Genomic DNA, 24,388 nt, shown 5'->3' on the forward strand with positions numbered 1-24,388 from the left:
CACAGATCTACATTCTGTGGACTGGGTAGCTGGTTGTTGCCTCTGCTTCCCGAATGCTGTTTGTTGACAGGTTTCTGTCCGGCCTGGTCCTGCAGCCATTCAGACTCAAAGAAAGACACAGAGGGAGGCCTACATTAATTATAAACTGGTTGACCTATTACCTCACGCTTCTTGTTAACTCTTTTTTTAAATATATTTATTTATTTATTATGTATCAAATATTCTGTGTGTATGCCTGCAGGCCAGAAGAGGGCACCAGACCCCATTAAAGATGGTTGTGAGCCACCATGTAGTTGCTGGGAATTGGACTCAGGACCTTTGGAAGAGCAGGCAATGCTCTTAACCTCTGAGTCATCTCTCCAGCCCCCTTCTTAACTCTTATAACTTACAGTAACCCATAATTCTTGTCTGTGTTAGCCACATGGCTTGGTACCTTTTATCAATGAGGCATTCTCATCTTGCTTCCTCTGTGTCTGGGTGACGACTGCAGACTGAGCCTTTCCTCTTCCCAGAATTCTCCTGTTCTAGTCACCCCATCTGTATTTCCTGCCTGGCTACTGGCCAATCAGCATTTTATTAAAGAAGAACAAGAGACAAATCTTTACAGGGTACAAGACCATTGCCCACAGCAGTGCGTTGGGAGGCTTGCATGCTGGGAGCCTCCTTCTGACCCTGACTGAGTATGTTAAAACACAGAACATTATATCCCCTTTTATTTATGAAACAGAGGAAAGCAAGGGTATGGGGCACAGATTAAGAGAGAGGTTTTGTTTGGTACCTTAGACAATTCATTTTATTTGAATTAAAAACAAATGAGGGAGCTGTTTTCCAGCCTGAGTTTGAGTCTATAACAGTTACATTGGCTTGCGTGTCAGCTGTCCAGAGATGCTAAGGTACACAGGGCATGTGTAGGTAAGTACTGTGCCATTTTATATAAGAAACTTGAGCTCCCATGGGGTGGTCTGGAGCCAGTGCTGTCATACATATGATGGGCTGCTTTTCTGCTATTGCCTTCTTTCTCTGTCTGTCTCTCACTTTCAAGTCAGGGTTCTCTACGTAGCTCTGGCTGTCACACAGAACTTTCTCTGTATACCAGGCTGGCCTCAAACTCAGAAATCTGCCTGCCTCTTCCTTCCAAGTGCTGGAATTAAAGGCATATGCCACCATGCCTGGCTCCCTTTTCTCTTTTAAGTTATTGAGCTGGAGGAGATTTCAGTATACTAACTGCTAGGAATTTCTACTTTGTTTAACGAATCATTGCAGGATGAGACAGGTTCTTCTGTCCAGGCGCCAGGTCTGCTCTGCCAGGCGGTTTGGTGGGGAACCTTACCCAAACAGATTGCAACGTTAAAGAAAAGGCCATGTGAGTTCCTGTGTAGCCGTGCCCCCTAAACTTCAGAACTTTCTTTTAAATCTCAAAACAAAATGGGAACAATTCTTAATGCCTACAAACTCAGCACCAAAACGCACAGTACAACCACATTATTTTATTCGAAATATACAGAGACATTACAAATTTATAAACTATCTAAAATGAACAGTATTTACAAGCATTTTTGAAAAATATAAACTCTCATGAACACAGTTTATCAAAAATATTTGACAACATTCAAAGTATTTCTGTGGTCCCTCCCCCGGTAAAGCTTTTGAAGGTGAAAGTGACATTTAGTTTGGCTTCGCTGGCTTTATCATTCCCCCCTGGTGTTGAGGATCAAATCCACTGCCTTTGTACAGGCTGATGGAGCACAGGCTGATGGTGCTACCGAGCTATGCTCCCCCTCTAAGAAAGAGTTTTGTTGGAATGATTTTATATTGTCATTGAGAGTGGACAATGATGAGGTCACTTTCTCTTAATGTCTACGGTGAATAGTGCGGCCGAAATTGAGGAAAGACGAGGGATTCACGAGATCTCATGCTCAGAGGTCCTCCTCGTTCTAGGGAGAAGACTGTGGGTTAAAATGTGGGTTCATTGAGAATCAGCTTTAGTGAAGTGCCTGTGCTTTACTGGGCATGATACAGGAAGCTTTCCATGTACATGAAGTCGTAGTTTCCGTTTTTAGAAATAAGTGTTAATTCACTCCATGGTAGCTAAATCTAAAGATTTTTGTGAATAGCGTTTGCTTTGGACTAAAAATAGAATCATCAACCATTGACCTAACAGTGAAATTATAAATGACAAAAAGCTGTTTTCTTTACATAAGTATCGATATTGAGCAATAAATCATAAGCAGTCCATGTGCTGACAAAGTATAGACATTCAAATGCAGAGTACGGGGCAAGCAGTTCCAATGACACAGAGTGGATATAGGGACCCAGTAGCTTCCTCCGCCTTAAGCATCATCTTCTTACTTGAGAAAGGTTCAGTTTTGGTGTTTGATTTACAATAAAGTATTAATTTCCAGAGAGTTTTCACCAATATTTCATTGTTTCTCCACATATGACAACTCATTAAATCTCTCTGTCTTTCTCCTGGGCATATATGTCAACACAAGTTCATTTTCCAACCCAGGACACATCGATTCTTGTGTTCCAGGAACCTCTGACCCATGCACAGTGTACCAAGGGTGAAACTTGACAGCTCAGATGTCAGGTAACAAGTGACATTTAATAAACATCTAAAAGTTAAGATCACTAGAATGGAGAACTGCCACAACCCGAGAAAAGAGGTCAAGAGATGACTGATGTCCTCACCAAGAAGATGCCCCAGAGGACCCAGCAGAGTTCTCACAGCGAAAAAAGAAAACCAGTAAAAGAATTGTACAAGTTTCAAACACACCACCCCTTCAGAAGAAAATTTCCTACAAACTTGTGTTCACAGCTTATATACTTGATACACAAAGCGAGGCAGTGATGGATAGTAAACACGCATTTGACTTGAGGTATCAACTCATGGGATGCCCATGGCTTATCAGCTTCCATAAGTAGACAGTGCAGTTAACACTCAGCAGGAACCCCCGCTGGAGATCCTAAGAGCAGGGATCGAGAGTGAGTCAGAGAAATCCAATGCAAAACGGTAAGGAGCAAAAGACACTTTCTGTAGTATGTCTGGAGTCTTAACACTTTGTTTTCAGAAATTTCTCTCTCCCTACACACTTATTAATGAGCTGAATTGGAAAGCGTAGCCAAGATGAATTTAATAGGAAAAATGCATTCATAATTCAAAACAACAGTAAACTGTGTCCATTCTGAAAATTCAGAAACTGATCATAATTTCCTTACTAAGGTGAAAGTGGGAATTATCCAGAGAAAAATATAAGTCTTTGACTACGTTTGTGGGCAGGGACTGTTTAGTGGTTGCAAAAACATAATAGACACGAATCTTCTAGAAGAAGATGAAACTTGATTTTCCAATTTGATGGTGAGAACAAAGTCTTTCTTTTTCCTTGGCCTCCCATCTAGAGTGTTTGTACAGTGTTAAATATGCAAACATACAAACAGACCTTCCAAAGGTAAGTATTGTTTCTCTCCAGGTTTCTTGGTCAAAGTTCAAAGTTTATGGAGATTTCGGTCATCAGTCCTGCTAAACAGGGTGACGTCATCCTCATAGCCCGAGGCTGCACTGTCTGCATTCTCTAATAAAACATAGCTGTTCTGACGGCCATTTGGAGAAAGGACTTCCATCTTAGCAGTGGATGTGAGCTCACTCCAGGTGATGTCTGTGTTTTTAAAAGCATGTAGAAGGAAGATGCCATTGATGATGGTGAAGAATCCACTCAGGGTCCCAATGACATCTCTGGCTTTCATGCCATACCACTCCTGGAACAAGATGGCAGAACACGTCACCACCATGGATGTGAAGAACACGTAATAAATGGGAGTCACCAGAGATGTGTTAAAAGTGTCCAGGGCTTTGTTGAGATAGTTGATCTGTGTCGTCACTGAGAGGATAAGCACAGCCAACAGGACGAAGACTAGGGGATTCTTGTAAACGGGCTTCCACTCTAAAAGCTCCTTGGCGGCGATGCCCAAGCCCTTGGCAGAAGAAACTGAAAAGGCTCCGATCAAAGAGCAGATTGCAATGTAGACCAAGATATTTGTCTGTCCTTTCTTCGGTGCCACAAGCACGATCAGCACCAAGGAGATCACAGAGACGATCAGAGCAAAGGACACGAACCCTGTTAGGAGGAGAAAGAGTCAGACTCAGGAGATGCTAATAGGACCAAACCTTCCCGAGGTACCACTCGTCATCAATTTAAGAGCACAGGATTTCGAACAAGTGAGAGTAAATAAATGCCATTTGGCTCCTTAGTGGATTCATAGAGCAGTTCACAAACATATCATCTGAATCTCCACAGCATCACTGCAAGACTAGACAGGTGTAGCATTTTATATTTTTACTTAAGGAAGAAGGGGCAGGAATTTGGGTTCATTAAGAATCCTTTGTTGCCGGGCAGTGGCTCACGTCTTTACTCCCAGCACTCGGGAGGCAGAGGCAGGAGGATCTCTGTGAGTTCAAGGCCAGCCTGGTCTACAGAGCGAACTCCAGGAAGGCTCCAAAGCTACAGAGAAACCCTGTCTCAAAAAAACAAAACAAGAAACAAAACAACAAAAAACACAACAACAAAAACCAAATTAATTGTTAACTTCTTGGAAAAGTTATAAGGAACAAATCTCACTGTGGCTTACAACCCGCGGCAGGTTTGTTGGGCATCTTCAGTATCAACACAAGTTTCCTTTGGTGATGGACAAGGTGGAGCATGGGTAATGTCAGTACTCAGGAGACTGACAAAGAGGACTGTACATTCAAAACTATCCTTGAGTGTGTGTGTGTGTGTGTGTGTGTGTGTGTGTGTGTGTGTGTGTATTGAGGGCCTATCGCAATCAAACCAAACCAAACCAAGTCGAAAGCAAGCATACAGACATCATTTGAAGGAAAAAAGAAAGTGACGTCTGTGGGATTTATTTCTTCCTTTTTGTTTGGTTTTGCTTTGTTGTTAAGGCTGAATCACTGACCTGGATCCTTCAGTTTTATTTCCATCTCGTGCAAAGAAGTGACTTCTTCCTCTTGGGGGGCATGGATAACCATCACAGTTGACCCCAATATGCTCAATATGCAGCCTATTTTTCCATGAATGTTCAAGTGCTCATTTAAAAAATAGGAAGACAATATTGCACTGTTGAGAGAGAGAGAGAAACAAAATCACCACCGTTCAATTACCGTTTGATTCCACTGCAGTTTAGAGGTCGCACTAACGCTCGTGTTCACTGAACCCCACGGAGCTGACTAGAATATGCTCTGTGACGCTGAAAGGCCTTAAATGGATAGCTCAGAAATGATGGTTAAGGATCCCTATTCTACTGCTTTTACAGCTTGGGAGATACCATAGGCATGGGATGCTCCTGTTTTCTCCCCATTGCCTCTTAGAGTTTAATTAGCTTTCAACCATCCCCTGTAAAGTAACTGCAATGAAAAGTATTTTATAGCTCTCTGGCAACAGAGAACACCCTTATCTGCAATGCTTAGCTCCTGAAATGCTTCGACGGCAGGTGTTTTGGAGGCGGCTTGTTTGCATGGATGAGAGCTCTTAGTGAGGGAGCCTGAGCTTAAATAGTAGATTCATCTGTACGTCATAAAGACATGACAGACTGACCAGAGGGAAATTTTACACAATGTATGTGATACGCTCATGTTTCCACTCCAGTCTGTCACATGAGGTCAGGTAAGGAACTTTTCACGCAGGCATCCTACGCAGGCTCAGAATATTTCCAATGTAGGGTGACCTTGGGTTTGAGTTTTGAATCATGGATGGTCAAGCTGTACCCTGATGTTTCAAAGATACACACCCTAGGCTGAAGAGATGGGTCCTTCAGTAGTGTCTGCGGCACAAGAATCAGTACCTGAGTTTCACAACTAGAACTCTTGTAAAAAATACAAACAACTGTCTTGAAAATTAAAAAAAAACACCACAAACAAAAAAAGTAGTGTGGTTGTACATAGTTTTAAAACCCCAGTGCTGGGGAGGTAGAGACAAAAGGATTGGGGGCTTGCTGGTCAGCTGACCTATTTGTCAAGCGTCAGATAAGTTAGAGACCTTGTCTCAAGATAAAAAGGTGCACAGTGCCTGAGGAAAGACCCTTGAGGCTGTCCTTTGGGCCTCATTACACACACACACACACACACACACACACACACACACACACATGCACTCACACACAAACACATGCACGCATGCACATGCGCACGGAGGGCATAGAAAGATAGATACCTAGCTAGCAGGTACTCTGTTCAGAGTTGATACACAACTAACACATACCTGAACAACCATACAGATCGCCAAACAGTGAAACACTTTCTCACGTCCACTCCTGCCTGGGTATTTCTGACTAGCTAATGCTCTCAATGCCTTGCTTGCCATGGTTTGCTTCCTAAGTGCTCAAGGCTGGCACTACCATAGATACCAGAGTAGGACACTCTGCTGCCACACCGAGCAGCTCTCTGAGGCTTCTGCCCATCAGCCTCCTTTCTTACCATTCTCACTAAAGGGTGCCATTTGACCCTAGACTGTGAGCATTTAGGAATAAGGTGCTTTCTCAGAGTTGTCCCCTCGTGGTCACTTGTGGGACTGCAGTCCCAGTGAAAACTCGAGTCTTCAGACAGCTAACACGCTGGCTTCTTTAAGTCTCTCAATTCTATAGAGACACAAAGGAGAAGTAGATAGGCCTAGCCAGAAGTTTTCTACTAGATATTGATAATTTACAGACTCCAAAGAGACAAAGGTAACAGAATGGAAGTCAAGGCACACAAAGAGTTCACAGGTCATCAAACAATTCGGTTGGAAGCTCAGTGCAGATCAACTCAGAAAAATCAGGCCCCGTGTGCTGGTTGGTTTTGTTAACTTGGCACAAACTAGAGTCACCTGGGCAGAGGGAGTCTCAATTATGGAGTTGCCTCCATCAGTATGGTCTGCGGGCATTTCTTGATTAATGATTGATGTGGGAGGGCTCAACCCACTAGGAGTATTGCAACCCTGGACAGGTGTTCCCGGGTTGTATAAGAGAACACGCTAATGGAACAGCCATAATGGAATCAGCCAGAGAGCACTGTCTCTGCATGGCTCCTGCTCCATCTCCTACCCTGAGCTCCAGCCCTGGCCTCCCTCAGTGACAGACTAGGTAGGAGCTGACCCTGTCCTCCTCCATCTCATTTTGGTGACACGGTGTTTATCACAGAAACAAAAATCCAACTAGGACCCCCATGTACTGTAAGACAGGAAATCCTGCCACGGCATCCAGCACAGGTACCCGGCAGGCAAGGATGGGGTTTTAGTGAGAGCTTAGACAGATGGATGCCTTTGAAGCCCTCTAATAACCGCTGTCCTTAGTCCACTATGGCAACAAGAAAAAGTCAAAGGAGTTTCATAGTTTACTCAGATTAGAGATATAAACCACACCAAAAACCTCTGGCTAGGCTTCACTGTGTCAGCGCGTGCACACACACACACACACACACACACACACACACACACACACACAATTTATAACCACCTTGTTAGTAGTAAGCCAAGCTCTCCTGTCAGGTTTTTCTCTCTCTCTTTTCTTTTTGTTTTTATTTTGCTTGTTAACAACTTGCCAGTGTAATTCTTATGTCTCTTGCTGTCTTTTTGTAGATTTCTCAAAAAAAAATTCCTTTTCAGAGGCAAGATTAGTTTTTTTTTTCCTTCCCTGGGGATCAAACTCAAGGCCATTTGCATGTAAGCAATAACCCAAGAAATAATCTTTTATGCCTTTATTATAAATGGCTTGTCTCTACACTCTCAGGAGTCCCAGACATTATTTGAGGCTGTCTGTGCTTTAAGAGCTCAGGTGACATTATGTGTGTGTGTGTGTGTGTGTGTGTGTGTGTGTGTGTGTGTGTGTGTGTGCTGGGATTTCTTAGCAGAATGCTTCCCATGGTTTAGTGCCCTGCTGACAGCGAACTAGCCACAGAAGCCAAGCTCTCTGCTGTTCACCTACCTCACGAGAACACTCAGAGCCCCCAAGGGCGTGATCAAGGTGGCAGGTGCGAAGGCATAAGCCGCAAAGTTCGCTGCCTCTCCAGCCCCCACTGGAAAGCAAGCAGAAGTATGAGTGGATGGGATAACATCTTCATCAGAAGAGATAAGCAAACGATTCACGATAGCAGCAGACTTTGGTCTCAAAGATGCAAAGCCATACCTGAAAGCAAAGGTTTAAACTTGCAGCCTGTGGGAAAGGACCACTATTATGGGATGGAGAGCTACTGTAATTGCCAGGAGACAACAACGTAACAACGCTGAGGGAGGGATGCACATTTTACACGATTTCCAATTGAGACCAGCTCCTTGTATGCTGACAGCGTATTTGGTCAATCGAATGGAGTCAGTAGAGGGAGCTTTGGAGTAAGTTGAGAAGGAGCAGATTTGCAATTTAGCCACAGCAGTAACATCAGACACCCTATAAAATGATAAGGGCCTATAGGGATCGCAGATACCCAGGAACCCCCACCACAGGCCCATGGCAGGAATCTCTGAATTGGAGATGGCCTATAAGCAAGTGATTATGTCTCAGAAACTCAAGAAGATCCAAGTAGCTGTTTGGAAGTCCTAAGGATGAATGTCGGAATGTAATGTCATCTGAGAAACTAGAGATCCGCACAGGTAGTGCAAAGAACTTCCCGAGAGAGGGGAATTCCCCCAAGAGCTGGCTTTTGTGTGCAAGCCAGTTTATTCTCAGAGACCGCAGTGGGACGCTTTCCCAGAAACTGCAGTATTTCACGCTGTCCAACTGTGCCAAGCAAACACATACGGAGAGAGAAAATAGCAGTGTATACTCTTTTCTCTATCTGCTTTGCTACCACACCCAACCTACAGGAATACCCAGCATTAGAACATCATTAAAAAGACTCTAAATTGTCGTAGCAATTACTTTAACTATGTTTGCACATCTTTAGATGTGTTCCATTTGTTTATGCTGTGGAATATTAAACTGCGGAAGGGTGTGTTCCATTTGTTTATGCTGCACGTGTTTAATGGTGCAAGGGTGTGTGTTTAATTATGTAAAGATGTGTTTCATTTGTTTCACCTTGCCTGCCAAAGGTACCTGATCGGTCTAATAAAGAACAGAACGACCATAGCTAGGCAGAGAGGGATAGGTGAGGCGGGCAGGCAGTGAGAATAAATGGGAGGAGATATCTGGACTGGAAAAAAAAAAGGATCAGGAGAAGAGGAGAAAAGAGAAGGAGAGAGAGGACTCACCAGGGACCAGGCACTCAACCAGCCATAGAGTAAAAAGGAAAGAAAGACATATAGAATAAAGAAAAGTAAAAATCCCTGAGGCAAGAGGCAGATAAAGAGAAGCAGGTTAAGTTAAAAGAGCTAGCCAGGAACGAGCCTAAGCTAGGCCGAGCATTCAAAACTATTAAGTCTCAATATGTCATGATTTGGGAGCCGGTTGGTGGCCCCAAACAAAAAGCTTGGTACACTAAATTTACAGAGCAGTTAGGAGACCACTCTCATTAAAAAAAGCCAAGGACTTTTCAGACTATTCGGCTTCCTTTGAAACCCTTATGTTGTTTATAGTTCCTATTTTATAGATGTCCTTCCAGCAAAGCTTAATCTCATCTACCGATAGCGAGACAGCCCCTCTAATGCATGATCTCATCCATGCTATCACAAGCTTTTTATTTGGTATACATGATATTGTAAATGCAGCCATATAATTTTCTCCTTAGATTTTCATTTTAAGATTTACTTTCGTTTCATGCCTGTGAGTGTTGGCAGGCATGTATATATGTACATTTTGTGGGTGCCTGGTGCCCATGGAGGTTAGAAGAGATGGTCAGAACCCCTGAACTGAAATTGAAGATGGCTCTGAGCCACCACAGTGCTGGGAACTGAACCCAGGTCCTCTGCATGGGTATCAAGTGATCTTGACCAGTGAGGCATATCTCCAGTCCCTATGTTTTTGTTTGAAAATGGGAGAGAAGGGTGAGGAGATACATGTAAAACACACACAGAGAGTTAGAGGATCACTTAGATAAGACCAACTGGAACCTTCCCAGGGCAGAGCAGTCAACTTTTATTCAGCAAACGGATATGAACACTCCTGAAAAATGGAAAGAACGCTACAAAATTTAAATGTTTTTATCATCTTTTTTAGCTTTCATCCTTGTTAGTCAAAAGGTACTCAAGCTATTTCTTTTGAAAAATTAAAAAATGCTTTCTTATTTTGTGTGTATGAGGGGTTCACTCAGATGTATGTCTGTCCACCTGGGGCCTGTGGGGGTCAGTTGTCAGATCCCTGGAACTGGAGTTACGGTTGTGGCCTGACACATGGGTGCTGGGACTCAGACCTGGGTCCTCGGCAAGAGCATCGGTGATCTTTACTCCAGCCCCCAAGTTCTTTCTTAGAATAGGGTTTCTTAAATGTTGAAATAAGTTACTTAGCCATGGGAAATAGGGACACTTTTCAATGAAAAAATAAATTAATAAATAAGCCCACCAAGTTGAGTTAAGAACTCAGAAAAAGAGCTGGAGAGATGGCTCAGAGGTTAAGAGTACTGGCTGCTCTTCCAGAGGACCCAGGTTCAATTCCTGCACCCATGTGGATGCTCACAGTTACCTGTAACCCCAGTTCTCCAGATCTGATGGTTGGCCTTGACAAGGTACAGACACCACGCAGGCAAAACACTCATACACTTAAGATATAAATAAATATTACAAAAAAAGAACTCAGAAGGCACAGGAGGGAAGATATTTCTCAATTCTCATAGGAAATATGAGAAGTCTGTGATAAACTATAATATTGGGACTCCCCTTGGGAGGCCTCACCCTCTCTGAGGAGTAGGTGGGGGGACAGTGGGGGAAGCGAGAGGAGGGGAAGAAGTGGGGACTGGGATTGGTAGGTAAAATAAAAAATTGTTTTAAAAAATAAAGTAAATATAATACTGGAAACAGTAATTTCTTCCTTAGCATTCCTTAGCTAGAGCAGGAGGTGTGAAAACAACCTATACAATACACAGTTAAATAGAAGGCGATGTGTGACGTCACCAGTCACTTCCAGACAGTTCCACCCTCCTCAGGAGGAGAGGGTAACTGAGTCTGAGAACTCCCGGCTTTCATACTTACTGGACAGCAGTCCTGCCCACCACACCCATTCCTTGAGGTAAGAATGTCCACCTTGCCCTGGGGGAAAAAAAAACAGAAAACAAAAATCAGGTCGTCACCTCACGAGATAAGGGCAGAACTGACTCCTAGGAGAGGTGTTGGGGACGCTGCAGACGGCAAAGCTCCTGGTCACCTCAGCAGCTGTCCACTCCAAGGACACCTACTCAGTCCTTCCTGGGGCCTTTTCGGGTTTTCTGTTACCTTTGACTCCCTAGAAAGTTCCTTTGACTTGTGGGGAATTTTACTTAATCACCAGGTTCAATAACGATGTCAGACGGCAATATAGGCATGGGTGCTATAAATTCTGAATTCTTTGTTTCAGCCATGGTTAACATTAAAACCAAACCATAACTTGCAAGAGACACTGGTCCTAGAGGGAAGAAGATATTGGATACAGGAGCTTTTGAGACTGTGGACGAGTTGGCTAAAGGACAACAAGCATTGGAGTGGTGGGCTCTGCTCCTCCTTCACCTGGAGACATGGAAGGCCCAAGGGTTTTTCTGAAGCTGCCTGGATTCACCTCACCATGACCACAAAGGCTGACCTGAGTCACTGCTAACATGTTAGCTAGAGAAAGGGGAATTTTCTCAGCTCTAACACTTTCTGACTTTAGCCTCGACGATTTGATATAGTTAAACTAAGAGGATCCATAAGCAATAAAGATGATCTTGCAAAATCATTCCTATTTCTTTAGTATTTTCTCCTCATCAAGTTTACTAATGACTAGACAGGAATCACCTCATCACACTGGAGGTTTGCATCTCTTCTCTGTGCTCTTTACTTGAATGACTGACCTATTTCGTCAGGTGTGGTGGGTGGCACTGTTAGAATGTGGCTTGTTGAAATGAGTGTGGCCTTCCTGGAAGAAGTGTGTCACTGTGGGGTGGGCTTTGAGGTCTCTTTCGTTCAAGCTTTCTTCAGTGTGACCGCCCACTGACTTCCTTTGCCTGTAAGAGGCAGCACTCTCAGCTTCAGCACCACGTCTGCTTGCTGCCGTGTTCCCCATCACGATGGTAATGAACCTCTGAAACTGTAAGCCAGCCACCCCAATTAAATGCTTTCTTTATAAGAGTTGTCATGGACATGGTGTCTCTTCACAGCAATAAAAACCTAACTAAGACATTAGGGGATGCATTTTCTTATTGTCTGCAATTGTTCTTTATTAGGAATTTTATAGCACTGTGTCATATATTCATAGCCTCCTACATCATCTGATTGTTTAGTTTCAAGTAAGTTATTTCCAAATAGGATATCTGTGTGTGACCTATTTTATCCACCCATTCAGAGAAGCTCTTAAATTACATAGACTAGTGTTCTGCCAGGCAGTGGTGGTGCACACCTTTAATTCCAGCATTTGGGAGGCAGAGGCAGGCGGATCTCGGAGTTTGAGGCCAACCTGGTCTACCAACCAAGTTCCAGGATAGCCAGGACTATTACACAAAGAAACCCTGTCTTGAAAAAAATTTAAAAAAAGGTAGAATATAGTCTTCCTTTATATAGAATAGATTCATGCTTAAGAAGACTTTTTTGGGAGTTAAAAATTATTTCAGGTTCATATTTCAGGAGTGTATTTTGCAGAATGGCAAACTCTCATATTTTCCCCCTCTACTTTTTCCAAAGTTGTCTCAATATTTTTAGTTGAATAATTAATTTTTATTCATGGGTCTGAAATACTACTTTTAAAACGTATGTATTAGTGGCTACATGTAATCTGCTCTACTCAGACATCTTCAACAATTCCTTACTATTTGTTTTAATTCTAGCACCAAATTGTTTTAAGACCAAAATATAGTATTTTTTTTTTGATGGAGCAAAACTCCTCTCTCACTACCCTTTCAGAAACTTGTTTACATAACTTAGAGTCATTTGTTTTTCCATATTGACCCAGAAAAAATATTTAAGTTTCTTGTGCTATTATAGTTCATAAAAATGAATATGAATGTGTGGCTAATGCGATCAGACAGGCTACTTGGCATCTGAAATATTGCTATAAATAAATAGTAGTATAGTTGTATCACTAGTCATTGATTCCACAAATATTTGGTGGGTGCTAAACACTGTTGAGTGCATGGTTTATGAGTCTACTATCAATAAACAAGTAAACCCGATGACTGAAATAAACAATACATCCAATATCTTAGAGGCGATGAAGGGAACTGTGTGGTTCAATGATAGACATTGAGGGAGGCTGGGGAAGGAGGCCAGTCTAGGGAGATGGACTATGGCAGAATTCAGAGCCATCAGCTAGACGAAGGGCAGCGGGAAGAGAGTTTTAGGAAAAGGGAAAAGCTCCTGGGGTAGAAGGGAACGTGCTCTATTTCAAGAACTTTGCCTGTTGAACACGTTTCTTACCTGCTCTAGTAATGCCCTTGTTGGCCAGTTGCAAGAGACCCTTCTTCTTGAGTATGAAACTTGAGCCGATAAAAATGCTGGAGCTGATGGCCAGTGCCAAGCCGGCGTACAGACTGTATTTGTTTTCTACGTTTGCTGAAATGCTGACATTGGTTAGAGTGGAGTTCAGGTCCGTGTAGAGGACAGGATAAGGCAGCAGCTGTGACACATTTGTGATCTCACAGAAAGCCTGGGAAGAGTTGGGACAGACCAGAGACAGCACGTAACCTGGTAAGAGAGAGGAGGAGAGGTTAAAAAGGCAAGGGAGCGGGGTGAAGGCTATTCCTTTCCACAAAAGAGAATCCAGTGGATGGGAGCAGGGAACTCCCGAAGAGGTGGTCCACAGGTCAAAGACTCTTTCTTTCTTTCTTTCTTTCTTTCTTTCTTTCTTTCTTTCTTTCTTTCTTTCTTTCTTTCTTTCTTTCTCCTTCCTTCCTTCCTTCCTTTCTTCCTTTCTTCTCCTCCTCCTTCTCTTTCTTTCTTTTTTCTTTTGAGACAAGGTTTCTCTGTTTAGTCCTGGCTGTCCTGGAACTCACTCTCTAGACCAGGCTGGCCTCCACCCCAGAGATCTGCCTGCTTCTGCCTGCCTAGTGCTGGGATTAAAGGTAATGCACCATCACTGCCCTATACACACTTTCAATTTAGCTTGCACACATTCTTAAAATGATTTAAAAATGAGAGATTTCCCATGGAAGTCCAGGATCCTCTGTCAATTGGGAGCACATGGGTCTTGGCTCCAGTAAGAAAGCAGCCTCTTGGAAATGTGAGTGCTTGCGTGGACGTGGCTTATGCGCCACAGTTCACCACAGCCCAGCCCACCCCATCCACTGCACACCTTCTCATGATCAGGCTGGCTCTCAGAAAGAAGGGCTTGTGTACAGGGGTGTGGAGAAGGTTATGGCAATGCCACTGGCTTATAAACTACCCTATTATAGGAAATTTAGCTTACCCATTTGTGGGCTAGGAACTGTGCATTCCAGAAAATACATTAAACTTTAATTTTGCATGCCACTTTGCCCAAAGAAAATCATTTTTCAGTTTAACTAATTGACTTGCTCCTGAATAAACAGAATATTGTGGGAAAAATGAATTAAACATCAGTAGGCTTTATAAAGAATAAGACCAAAGTAAGAATGCAAACCCACTGGACCAGACCCACCATGCATTGGAATTTTTAGGCTAAACCCTAAAATATGAAACAGAAATATTTTATACAGTATAAGAAACTTCTAATAGTTTTTCACTCAAACAGGTTCTGAATCAAAACTTTTAAACATTTTAAGGAAAATTACATTATTTAAGGAATTTCTAGAAAAAATTACACTGAGAAATGTTCTAGAACATTGCTCGAAAAGAACAACTGCAAATGTTTCCAGTAGCCAGGACTCCGCGCTCTTCCAGTGGGCATCTCATAACCCAAGACGTGAGCCCGTGTGGCGGCACTCTCGTGAAATTCAGGCACTTGGCAGTTCAGCTCACAATTGAGGCCAGCCTGGATTACAGGAGGAGACAGCAAACAAAAACAAATAAAAAACAAAAAACAAAACCAAACAAAAACAGTCAACCAAAGTAACAGCCAACAACAAACAAATAAAAAAAGAGCCCAGGAGTGATTTTGCTCCTTACAATTCTGATTCCATTCATTCCTGAGAAAACATTGAACTTAACTTCCCAGTGCATTCCTGTCCTTCACAGGCAGCTAACATAACCATTCCAGAACTTCATCTTCGAAATAGGGTGGGCGGACCTCATTCCAGAAAAACAATATGCCTTCTAAGCAGCTGATGGAGCAAAAACATTTCCTCCTCTTTAGGGGGTGTGGGGACAGCAACGCCAAGGGAATGAAATAATCTTGGTTGTATTTTCCAACTTCTCTTTGTATGGGGCAGATGCAAAGGCTGGGGGTTTTGTGGCAGGAGGAATAATAAAAGTCTTGCCTGGTTACTGACCTTAGAACTTCAGTCATTCACTCATGCTTTGGGAGTGTATTCAGGGAGGGAAATCCCACAGAGGCTGTGACTGATGGAGGAGTGAGAATGAGGGTGTGGCAGTACCCAGCGCACGGGACAGAATGTGTGGGTACAGACCCTGGGGGACTTGAGAAGTTTCAAAGCTATCTCTAATCAGAGTAGGCATCTCGAGATCCCAGGAAGCCAAGTCATTATTCAAGGAGTTGAATCTAGACTTTACTCAACACTGAAAGTCTATAATAGTCATTTAAAAATTGTAATAGACACTGTCAGTCACTTTGAAAGTGACACCAGACAGCTTGCTCAATCGCTCAACTTCTTTGATGTTATTTCTTAAAATATGAAGTGAAAAATAGGAGAGATGTGTCATTTGTAAAAAAAAAATTAATAATGCTCAAACTATGTCAATGAATCAACCACACAACTTAAGAAATAAAATATTACTCCTTATAGGTGGCGTCTACCCTGGACTCTCTTTAAACATTTCTCTCCTTAAAATGGTGAGTTCCTTGCTATAGTGCCAAAGATGTATAACTGCAGAGGGCACAGCTAAGCAACCTGAGTCAACCTTTTTATTTCAGAAAATTATAAACATAACAGATTAGTAAAGCCTGTAAAATCTTAATGTGCACACAAAGATCAAATGCTTTCATCTCTCAAAACCGTATATGCCTATAGAGAATCGTTTAACTGTCCAGTTTATGGCAAGCTATCTGATGTCTAGTATGTGGTTGGGGAGAGCTACATTTCAACTTGAGAATCAAAGCAATGCATTCCCAGGTTGCAGAAAGCATTGTCTCACCGTCTAGTCTTTTATGTGGATTATCGGCCTTCCCACTGTCGGCAGATGGCTCTTCCCCTGGTGTAGTCTGGATGTTAAATGTTCAGGAAAAGCCTCGTGCCCAGGGCAGTACTATTGGGAGAGAGTGGCACTGCCAAGAGGTGGGCTCTAGTGGGCAGGGGGTCTTTGAATCATTGGAGGTGTGCGCTATTATGGCACGCCTTCCAGGTTTTCCCCCCTCCCCATGATGAGGTGGGCAGTTTAGGCCGGCTACAGGCTCCACTGTGACGGGCTGCCTTACTACAGCTCCAAAGCAATGCGATAAAATGTCCCAGACTGGAACTTCCAAAATTATGAGCCCAAATGTATTATTCCTCTTTATAAACTGATTCTCTCGGTTGATTATTTCTGCACTGATACTGAAAGATCACCAGAGGTTATAGGAATCCAAGCTTCAGCTTGCTCGTAAAATCTCTTACTGTCTCTTCCTCCCTCAGAGGTCTCCTACAGTCCAGGAGGGCTTTGAACTAGCTTCGTTAGCAAGAGTGACCTTGGACTTCAGCTTCTCCTATACCCAAATGGTGGGATTACAGGCATGCACCTTCACACTAGTTCATGTGGAGTTTGGGATCGAGCCCAGGGTTGTGTGTATACTTGGTAAATACTCCACCAAATGGGCAACATCCTTAGTCTGAGTTGACTCTTGCACATCTGGAATTCTCAAAGCTGCCGCTGGCCTTTCAGCCCGAATCCCACTCAGAAAGAAAACACAGAAAGACCTGAGAACCAGTCACAGGCAAATATGCGGCCTGAAGCAGGAACCCAGTCTAGCCCACCCTCATAGACATAGCAGCAGGAAAAGAGTACAGCGACCCGTCTCTTTGGCGTAGAAAATCTGAAGGAAGTCTTTCTGCCCACCAAGTTCACTCTGCAGACTCGAGCCACTGTCGGCCGGGTTACACCTCCCTTCCTCGATCTCACGGACTGTAGCGTCGGTTTCCATCCCGATTGCCTCAATTGCTCCCAACCCTCGACTTTAGAACCTCATACGCTCTGGAGCTTGCTGGCCTCTGACCCTGTACGGCATCGCTGCCCCCTCTCACCCGCTCCTCAAACAGCACAGGCTATACTTCCATTCGTCCATCCAAATATTCATGGACTTTTGGCTGCCCCGAATCTTTTAGAAGCTGGGGTATAGCCGTAAATGTAACAAAATTCTCACTCTCTTGTTTCCTAACCGGGAAGGATAGAGAAAGGAAATGTGCAATGTGCTTAAATGCCAAGGAAAGCGGGGAGGGTGCATACCTGTGTGTATTCTGGAAACAGGATGAGGCAGGAGACTTCTCTGCTGCCTGTAAAAGCCAACACTGGAGACAGAAGGGTGTCTGGGGGTAAGGAGACTGTGTCTCAGCTGGGTGACAGCGGGGAGAGGCAACAAGATGTGGTCTCAGTGCAGTTGGGGCAAAGATCGGGTGAACTGAGCTGGTGGCAGAGAAGGCCGCACCCTGTTGGTCTGCTGTCTTCTTTCCAGAACTCTGCACGGACTCTCATTTTCGTTCAGAAAGTGCAAGTGCCCCTGCCCCGTAGTCTACAGACTTGCGCCTGGCTTCCTCTGTTGACCCTCTGGAGTTGTCTTAGGCTAGTTCCTCCTCACCTTACAGCTTTCATAGAGGCTACTATTCAGCCCATTACAGAGCACTGGCACACATAGCCAGCTGCTTCTTGGCACTGAAATGCCTCTTCCTAGGTTTGTGGGCATAGCTCAGTGTCAGAACGCTAGCTCAGTACACCCCCCCCACACACACACACAACACACGTCCTTAGACAGCCATTCTCTGCGGTGCCAATCAAAGAAACTTTCAATTCCCTCTCAGCAAAGCCCCCTAGTTAACGGCCCCAACGAACCACCCTTCTCCTCGTAGCCTACATTGTTATAACAGTTGCATATCCACACAGTTATGGATTTGCTCAACCAAGCAGCTGTTGAGCCCACACCACCCAAGACGCCGGGCTAGCTATGTGTTTGTTCACGGGTAGCCAGTTCCACTGTGAACTGGTGAGGTAGGTCAATGGGACAGGCCAACCGGCTGTCACTCCCACAGAACTGACAATTTTAACGAAAGCGCAAGCAAACCAGAATAAATGGGGAAGGCAGAACAGGAAGGAGAAACCATTTAGACTAATTTGGGACAGAATGGGGGCTAGAAATAAATTAGAACAAATGTGGAGCAAAATGAGGAAGAACTGCACAGATCTGGACATCGCTGTGAAGCAGACAGATGTACATGTGAATTCTCACGCAGCTGAGTAAGACGCCCATTATTCCAATTCACAAAACAACCGAGAGACGAGGGAGCAGCTCAGAAGCACACGCTTGTCTGGCACGGGGAGGCCTGAGGTTTAACCCCCAAGCACTTCAAAAGCAAAGAAATTGTGACGAAAAACAAAGCGGCAGATGCAGCAACACAAAATGCTTCAAAACGGAGATGAGAAGCTGCCACAGGTGTAAAACCTCTATTTTCACATCAGGTCTTCTCCGAGTGGCCTGCGGAAGAGCAGTGTCACAGGGCGGCCAGCCCGGAGGTTTCCATAGTGAGCAGCTGCTTTCCCACACTCTACCACCAGTAAGAAAGGTCACCCAACTGCCAGGGGTTGAATCCTCTTGGAGGCCACGGGACCACGGGGGAGGGGGGGGTTGGAGGGGGAGATCTAGGTGTGGTAGTGCATGTCTTTAATCTCAGGGCTCAGGGGCAGAGGCAGGTGAATTTCTAAATTCAAGGCCAGCCTGATCCACATCGTGAGTTCCAAGCCAGCCAAAAACTGTGTAGTGAGACCCTGCCTCAAAAACACCAAGAATGAATAAATGAGCACACAATTTGCAATGGAAAGCAGGAAAGGAGCTCAGGGGCATCCCAGTAACCTTGCACACATATGGAGCATTTTAAAAGCAATCATTTATAGTTCATACTAAATATTAGGTTCAATAACGGACATCATTGTTTTCTGAACAACTTTTAGTGGAGAGTTTTATTTTGTTTCTAAGTAGTGCTTAATTTTGGCATTTACGAAATCTTCATGACTTAGAAAAACCCTTGTCTTAGTTTTCTTCTTAAGATACAGAGAAAATTTCTTTCCGAGCATTTGATAAAGCAGTTATACTTTATCCAAAAAATCAAATTGTCTTAATAAGATCTGATTATATGACGGATTTTGAGAAACGCCTGTCACATGTATTATTTTTTTTGAAAGAGTGACGTATTGAAATTCTAAAATCACACCAGGTCTCAGGGGCCGTGGAATGGGTAGGGCGCTGTGTGTTCGTTCCAGCTGGAATAACCAAGCAGCGCCTATGTTGATCTCTAAACAGCAGTTAATTCCCACATCTCTGGAGGCTGGGAGTCTGAAGTCAGCCTGCCTCGTGGTTGCGCCCTTGGTGACAGCCTGCTCTTCCCTATAGGGGGAGATTTCAGGCCCCAAATCCTAGACACTACAAAACACCAAGCTTTAGAGCACCAATAAATAGGACATTAGTGGAAAATTCCACACCAGGAAACTCGGTTTTATCTAAAAACTTATTTAAAAATATTGTATAAAATTACCTTCAGAAAACATGTATAATTTTTATATGAAATGTGTGTGAATGTATTACTCAGACTTGGGTCCCATGCCAAGATATCTCATTATGGTTACGTAAATATTTCATCAATAGCAAACATCCAAAATACTTCTGATCCTAAACATTTAAATGAGGGTCACTCAGACTGTAATCTCCTGCATGAAGGCCTCGGCCCTTATGACCAGTTATCTCCCAAAGGCCCCATTCCTCAATCCTGCCACATTGGAATAAGGGCTGCAACGTGAATCCAGGAAGGTCGCACCGCTCGATGTACTGCATGCACTTTCAAGCGAAATACAGGCCCAAATAATCCCATGTTTAGTTTGAACACTCACTCTGAAGCCGTATTAAATTCTCCAGGTCAGTGTCTCTATCTGTGAGATGGAGAACAGAACTACGGAATTTAGTTATGCACAAGAGCGAACGAATATCCGTTTTCTATGAATGTCTCGATATTTCAAGATCACACAGTTATACATCAATATGGGAATAGATGAGGAAGGCATGGCCAGTTCTCAAAGAGTCATAATTCCTCAATTGCCAATCCTTAAAAGTTTTTAAAGTTATTTTTATCTCAAGGATATGTGTTTGGCTTGCATGTCTGTCTGTATGCTACATTCGTGCACGGTGGCCGCAGAGGTCAGAAGAGGGGGTTAGATCCCCTGGAACTGGAGTTGCAGATGAGTGTGAGCTGCCCTGGAGATGCTGCAGTCAAAGTCATGGCCTCTGAAAGAGCCCTCAGTAGGTAGGCCTGACCACTGAGCCATCTCACTAGCTCCTGGTTCCCTCTCTGTCTGAAGTTTGTGTTTCCAACCCCAAGTCAGTTAAGAACTAATCTGAGATGAGAATTTATAAATGTCCTTTTGGTTGCCGAGTGTTTCCTCTAGGCCATCATAACGTCACCTCCACAGTCCCTGGCAGAGAATGCTTCTGCAGTTGGGGAGTCCCAGGTGACGGCTATAGTTTTTACATTCTGTTTTCATGGGGCCCCATGTCCATTGTTAATAAAACCCCACTGGCTGTTCAACTCGATCTGAGTTCTGTTAGAACACTTGCAAACAGTACTGGAAAAAAAAACTTTCTTTTTGAGATAACTTGGGGTTATAAGGTCTTTTGAAGTATTAAGTCATGGTTTAAAAAATTGAAACCAAAGTACTACTGGCAGTTTTTCTTTGTGGAACTACTTTATATTCAGACTCCATGATTGGAGCCCCATTTGGTCTCAGCTAGACAAACACTTTCTCTAAAAGATCTGAGCCACCCAGTCTGCAGACCTCCCCCCACACACACCCCCACCCCACCCCCCAAGTGCGAGCTGTCAGGGCCTTATCTCTTAGATTTTGCCACCATGGTAGGGCCATTATCAGGTCATTTGCTTCTTGGTTAACTACCTGTCACTAGGGTAGGAAACTGCTTAAGCCTTCTAGAGTCAGGGCCAGACTGATGACAGTTTTTCCTAGGACCTAGGCCCAGTGCTCGGCTTACAGATCTCTTGGTCATCACCTCAGAGGAATCAGCGAGAAGCAGACTCCGGCTAAGTCCCCATCAGGCACTGCCCTGTAGGTTTCCTGTGGTATTACACCAGCACCTACTGTGACTGCCAACAACACGATTTCTTGCCACTTTAGAGATAAAGAAAAAGGACTCAGGTTGAAGCTTAGTCTCGGCCTCCTACTGAAAACACGGATGAACCTCTCCCGACTTCCCCAGCAACTTCCTGCACAATTAATCACAGAGCTGAAACAGAGCCCCAATATTTCGTGTTTCTAAATGCACGAGTAAAGCAGGAAAAATATCTAGAGGTCAAATGAGTAGGTGCAATCAACTGACAGATCCCTGAACAAACAAGGGCAGGGTGCATTAGAGCAGAAATGACTTAGTGGCTTCAGAATTATTTAGAAAGGGATTAACTCCAACATGGCTGTCCAGGACGTAACTCTAGATACAGCTGCCTCAGAGACCACCGATGTCAATTTGAGGAGAGTTCTTTTACATGTCCCTCCCCTTTCTTACTAGCTGTATTTTGATGCCTTCCTCCCTCTCTTCTTCCCTTCTCTCTCCTCTTCTTCTTTCTATTCCCCTAGTAAGCTATATAGCAGAGAAGCCAAGAGGAAACGACACGAAAGATGTTGCCACAAACTTCTGAAAGGTGCGGTTTTTACTAGACAGCTCTCCGCCCTCTTTCTTTTTGAGTCGTTGGCAAGTAGATTAGAAATGGCCTTTGCCCGGACGCTGTAAAAAATGATCACTTCATTTGCAAGGCACACTTCCCAAGACTGCTCCACCCTTTCCCTGCTTCCATCCCAGTTCACTCTCGCATTCTGTGTTGAGACCGCAGGAAGCCAGTGGATGGCCTGAACATCTGGCAGAGGGCAAGGCCCAGGGATTTTACAGGGCAAGGTGAGGGCCGTAAATCCCAGCGTGGTCCGCTGAAGAATTTACAAAAGGGCACGCCCAGTTCCCTGTTTGAGTAGTTTCCCTACTCAAGGGAGTGCTCGGCAAGTCATAGTATAAGTTCCGTGGGAGATGTTTCATTCCGAAGGCAGAGCAGCCACGCCTAGCGCCCGCCCGGCTGTGCTGAGCGACGTCTCAGTGAGACCCAGCCACCAAGGGCGGAGCGTGGGAGGCCCGCGGGTTCCCCCGCACGCCCTCTGCCCAGCAGGTGGCGTGGATCACGGACTCTGGAATTGAGGCTGAGTCAGAGGAAACTTCCTCCTCGATCCAACTGGGATTTTGCCCTTAGCATCCCGAATTTCCCCGCCACACATTCATTACTACGTAAATGACACGGGCCAGCCCCGAGACCAAGTGGGCGTCGCTGCTCCCATCTGGGCTTTCCCACGGAGCCTGGAGAGTGGTGGGCACAGCTCAGTACTTACTGTCCGGTTGGTGGGACAACCGACTGAACGGCGGGGAAACTGAATGACGAGGAGACCGCGTGAAGAATCCGCACATTTCCTCCGGTCTGGTTGTATCTCAGACCGCGCATCTGGGCTCCCAGCTACCTAAGTGCAGGTACCCCCACTCCCCCGCTACCGGGGCTGACGCTCACCTTCTTGGCAGGGCTCTCCGGGCGGCAGCCTCAGCTGACCCCCCATGGCCTGGGGACCGGGCTTCCTCGGCGCCAGCGTAGTTTCTCACACACCTGTGTCCTGGGACCCACGGCGGAGCTTCGGAGTCTGCAGTGAGTGTGCGATGTCTCCGCCCCCGTGGCAGCCTCAGCCAATGAGAGTGGCGGGGTGTGGCAGCGGAGCGAGCCGCGCCCCCTGGTCTGGCAGTGGAGGTGGAGGCGCATTCTCCGCCCATCGACAGCCGCCGAGGTTCCTCCGGTGTCCTACGTGTCTCTAGGGTGGACTAGGGGTTGTGCGGGTGAGCTGTCCAGAAGTTGATGAGGTCACAGCGTGGATGCTGCCGAAGCCAGTCTCAGAGTTAACTGGAGTAGAGTCTGTGCTGAGGCCTCCTTCTAGCTATCCGGGAGCCGAAGAAGTGCAGGCTGGTGTCTGTGGGTCCTGCTCATGGAGGGATTCTTCCATCTCTGGCTTTTGTGGCACAGGGCTAGAGTCTGCCACAGGGCCCTGTCTGCGGGACTTCTGCGCTGAGTGCATGCGAAAGTTTATTTTGGAAATTTTTGAAAAAGCTTGGGGCTTCTGGTTCTCTTACGTACCCCCCCCCCCGCCCCGCATTGTTCTCCACGCCTACTTGTTTTCAACCAGCAGACACCTCCCTCTCCACTCACTCAACTTCGTTACCCCCACGCCCAGTCATATAGATATGAAATGAGCTTTTAACGGAACAGCTATGCTCAAACTGAGAAGATCTGTTCCCACACTGAGGTTTATGGTATTTAACAGTACGTTACAGTACATCGTGCGGTTAACTCCAGTTCGCAGAGGAGGGATTCTAGGGAAAGAGTGAGGCGGAGTAACCTAGCCACGAGGTATCCATACCTCGAGAAATGGGCACACTTCCTGCTGAAAGTTTCAGAAGGAAGAACCGGAAGCGTGCTTGCGTGTGGGGTGCTTTTGTGCCCTGCCTCTTAAACGCTGAACTCCTATCCGCTCTCCTCCCCTTTACTCTGGGCGTTCTTGAGCAGCTATTAACTTTATTGCCTAAGAGTTTCACTGCAGAGATCCAGCTTGCTTTTCTTGTTTTCAGGCTAATGAGACAAGACTTAAATCCAAATTAGTCAATAATTCAAGGTGCATACTTTTTACGTGGGGATGACTTGTGGAAGACTAATGGGGTGGGGCAGGAACAAGTGCAAGTGGCAAGGCAGACTTAAGACAGCTTTAGGTAGGGAGCCTTGTGAAATAGACGTCTATTTAAACGCTTTCTGCGGAATCAGAGTTGAAGTTTATCTTCATCGCATTGGCAATGATTAATAAATCATTATCAGGTACTTATATCAGGTACATACGACTATTTAACGAACATCAGTTACTATATGGCAAAAAGTATCCTAAGCACTTCATAAAAACTTTTTTAATTTGTATTTTAAAAAAAGCCA

At 44.7% G+C, this 24,388-nt stretch overlaps 2 protein-coding genes across 2 annotated transcripts in view; one reads left to right on the forward strand and one right to left on the reverse strand.

The window, feature by feature from the left end:
• Nucleotides 1-1,455: 1,455 nt before the first annotated feature.
• On the reverse strand, nucleotides 1,456-23,063 carry Nipal1 (NIPA like domain containing 1). The gene is made up of 6 exons (XM_075943292.1): nucleotides 22,934-23,063; nucleotides 13,476-13,742; nucleotides 11,085-11,141; nucleotides 7,954-8,044; nucleotides 4,954-5,114; nucleotides 1,456-4,115 (listed from the first exon to the last, which is right to left on the reverse strand). The coding sequence occupies exons 1-6, from the start codon at nucleotides 22,977-22,979 to the stop codon at nucleotides 3,487-3,489; spliced, it is 1,251 nt and encodes a 416-aa protein (XP_075799407.1). The 5' UTR covers nucleotides 22,980-23,063; the 3' UTR covers nucleotides 1,456-3,486.
• Nucleotides 22,784-24,388, forward strand: part of Cnga1 (cyclic nucleotide gated channel subunit alpha 1) — a 31,399-nt gene continuing 29,794 nt past the window's right edge. Inside the window, exon 1 of the mRNA XM_075943291.1 lies at nucleotides 22,784-22,896. The gene's annotated coding sequence lies outside the window, so the exon portion shown is untranslated. The remainder of the gene's footprint in view (nucleotides 22,897-24,388) is intronic.

Source organism: Microtus pennsylvanicus, chromosome 12 (genome assembly GCF_037038515.1).
Source record: "Microtus pennsylvanicus isolate mMicPen1 chromosome 12, mMicPen1.hap1, whole genome shotgun sequence".
In the NCBI taxonomy this organism is placed as follows: Eukaryota; Metazoa; Chordata; class Mammalia; order Rodentia; family Cricetidae; genus Microtus; species Microtus pennsylvanicus.

Excerpts from the sequence above, each read along its gene's own strand:
- Nipal1 (XM_075943292.1), bottom strand. The coding sequence starts at position 22,979 with ATGGGGGGTCAGCTGAGGCTGCCGCCCGGAGAGCCCTGCCAAGAAG. Across the intron at positions 13,743-22,933 it reads CGGAGAGCCCTGCCAAGAAG|GTTACGTGCTGTCTCTGGTC; the intron begins GTGAGCGTCAGC and ends CTCTCTTACCAG. Across the intron at positions 11,142-13,475 it reads CAAGGGCATTACTAGAGCAG|GGCAAGGTGGACATTCTTAC; the intron begins GTAAGAAACGTG and ends TTTTTCCCCCAG.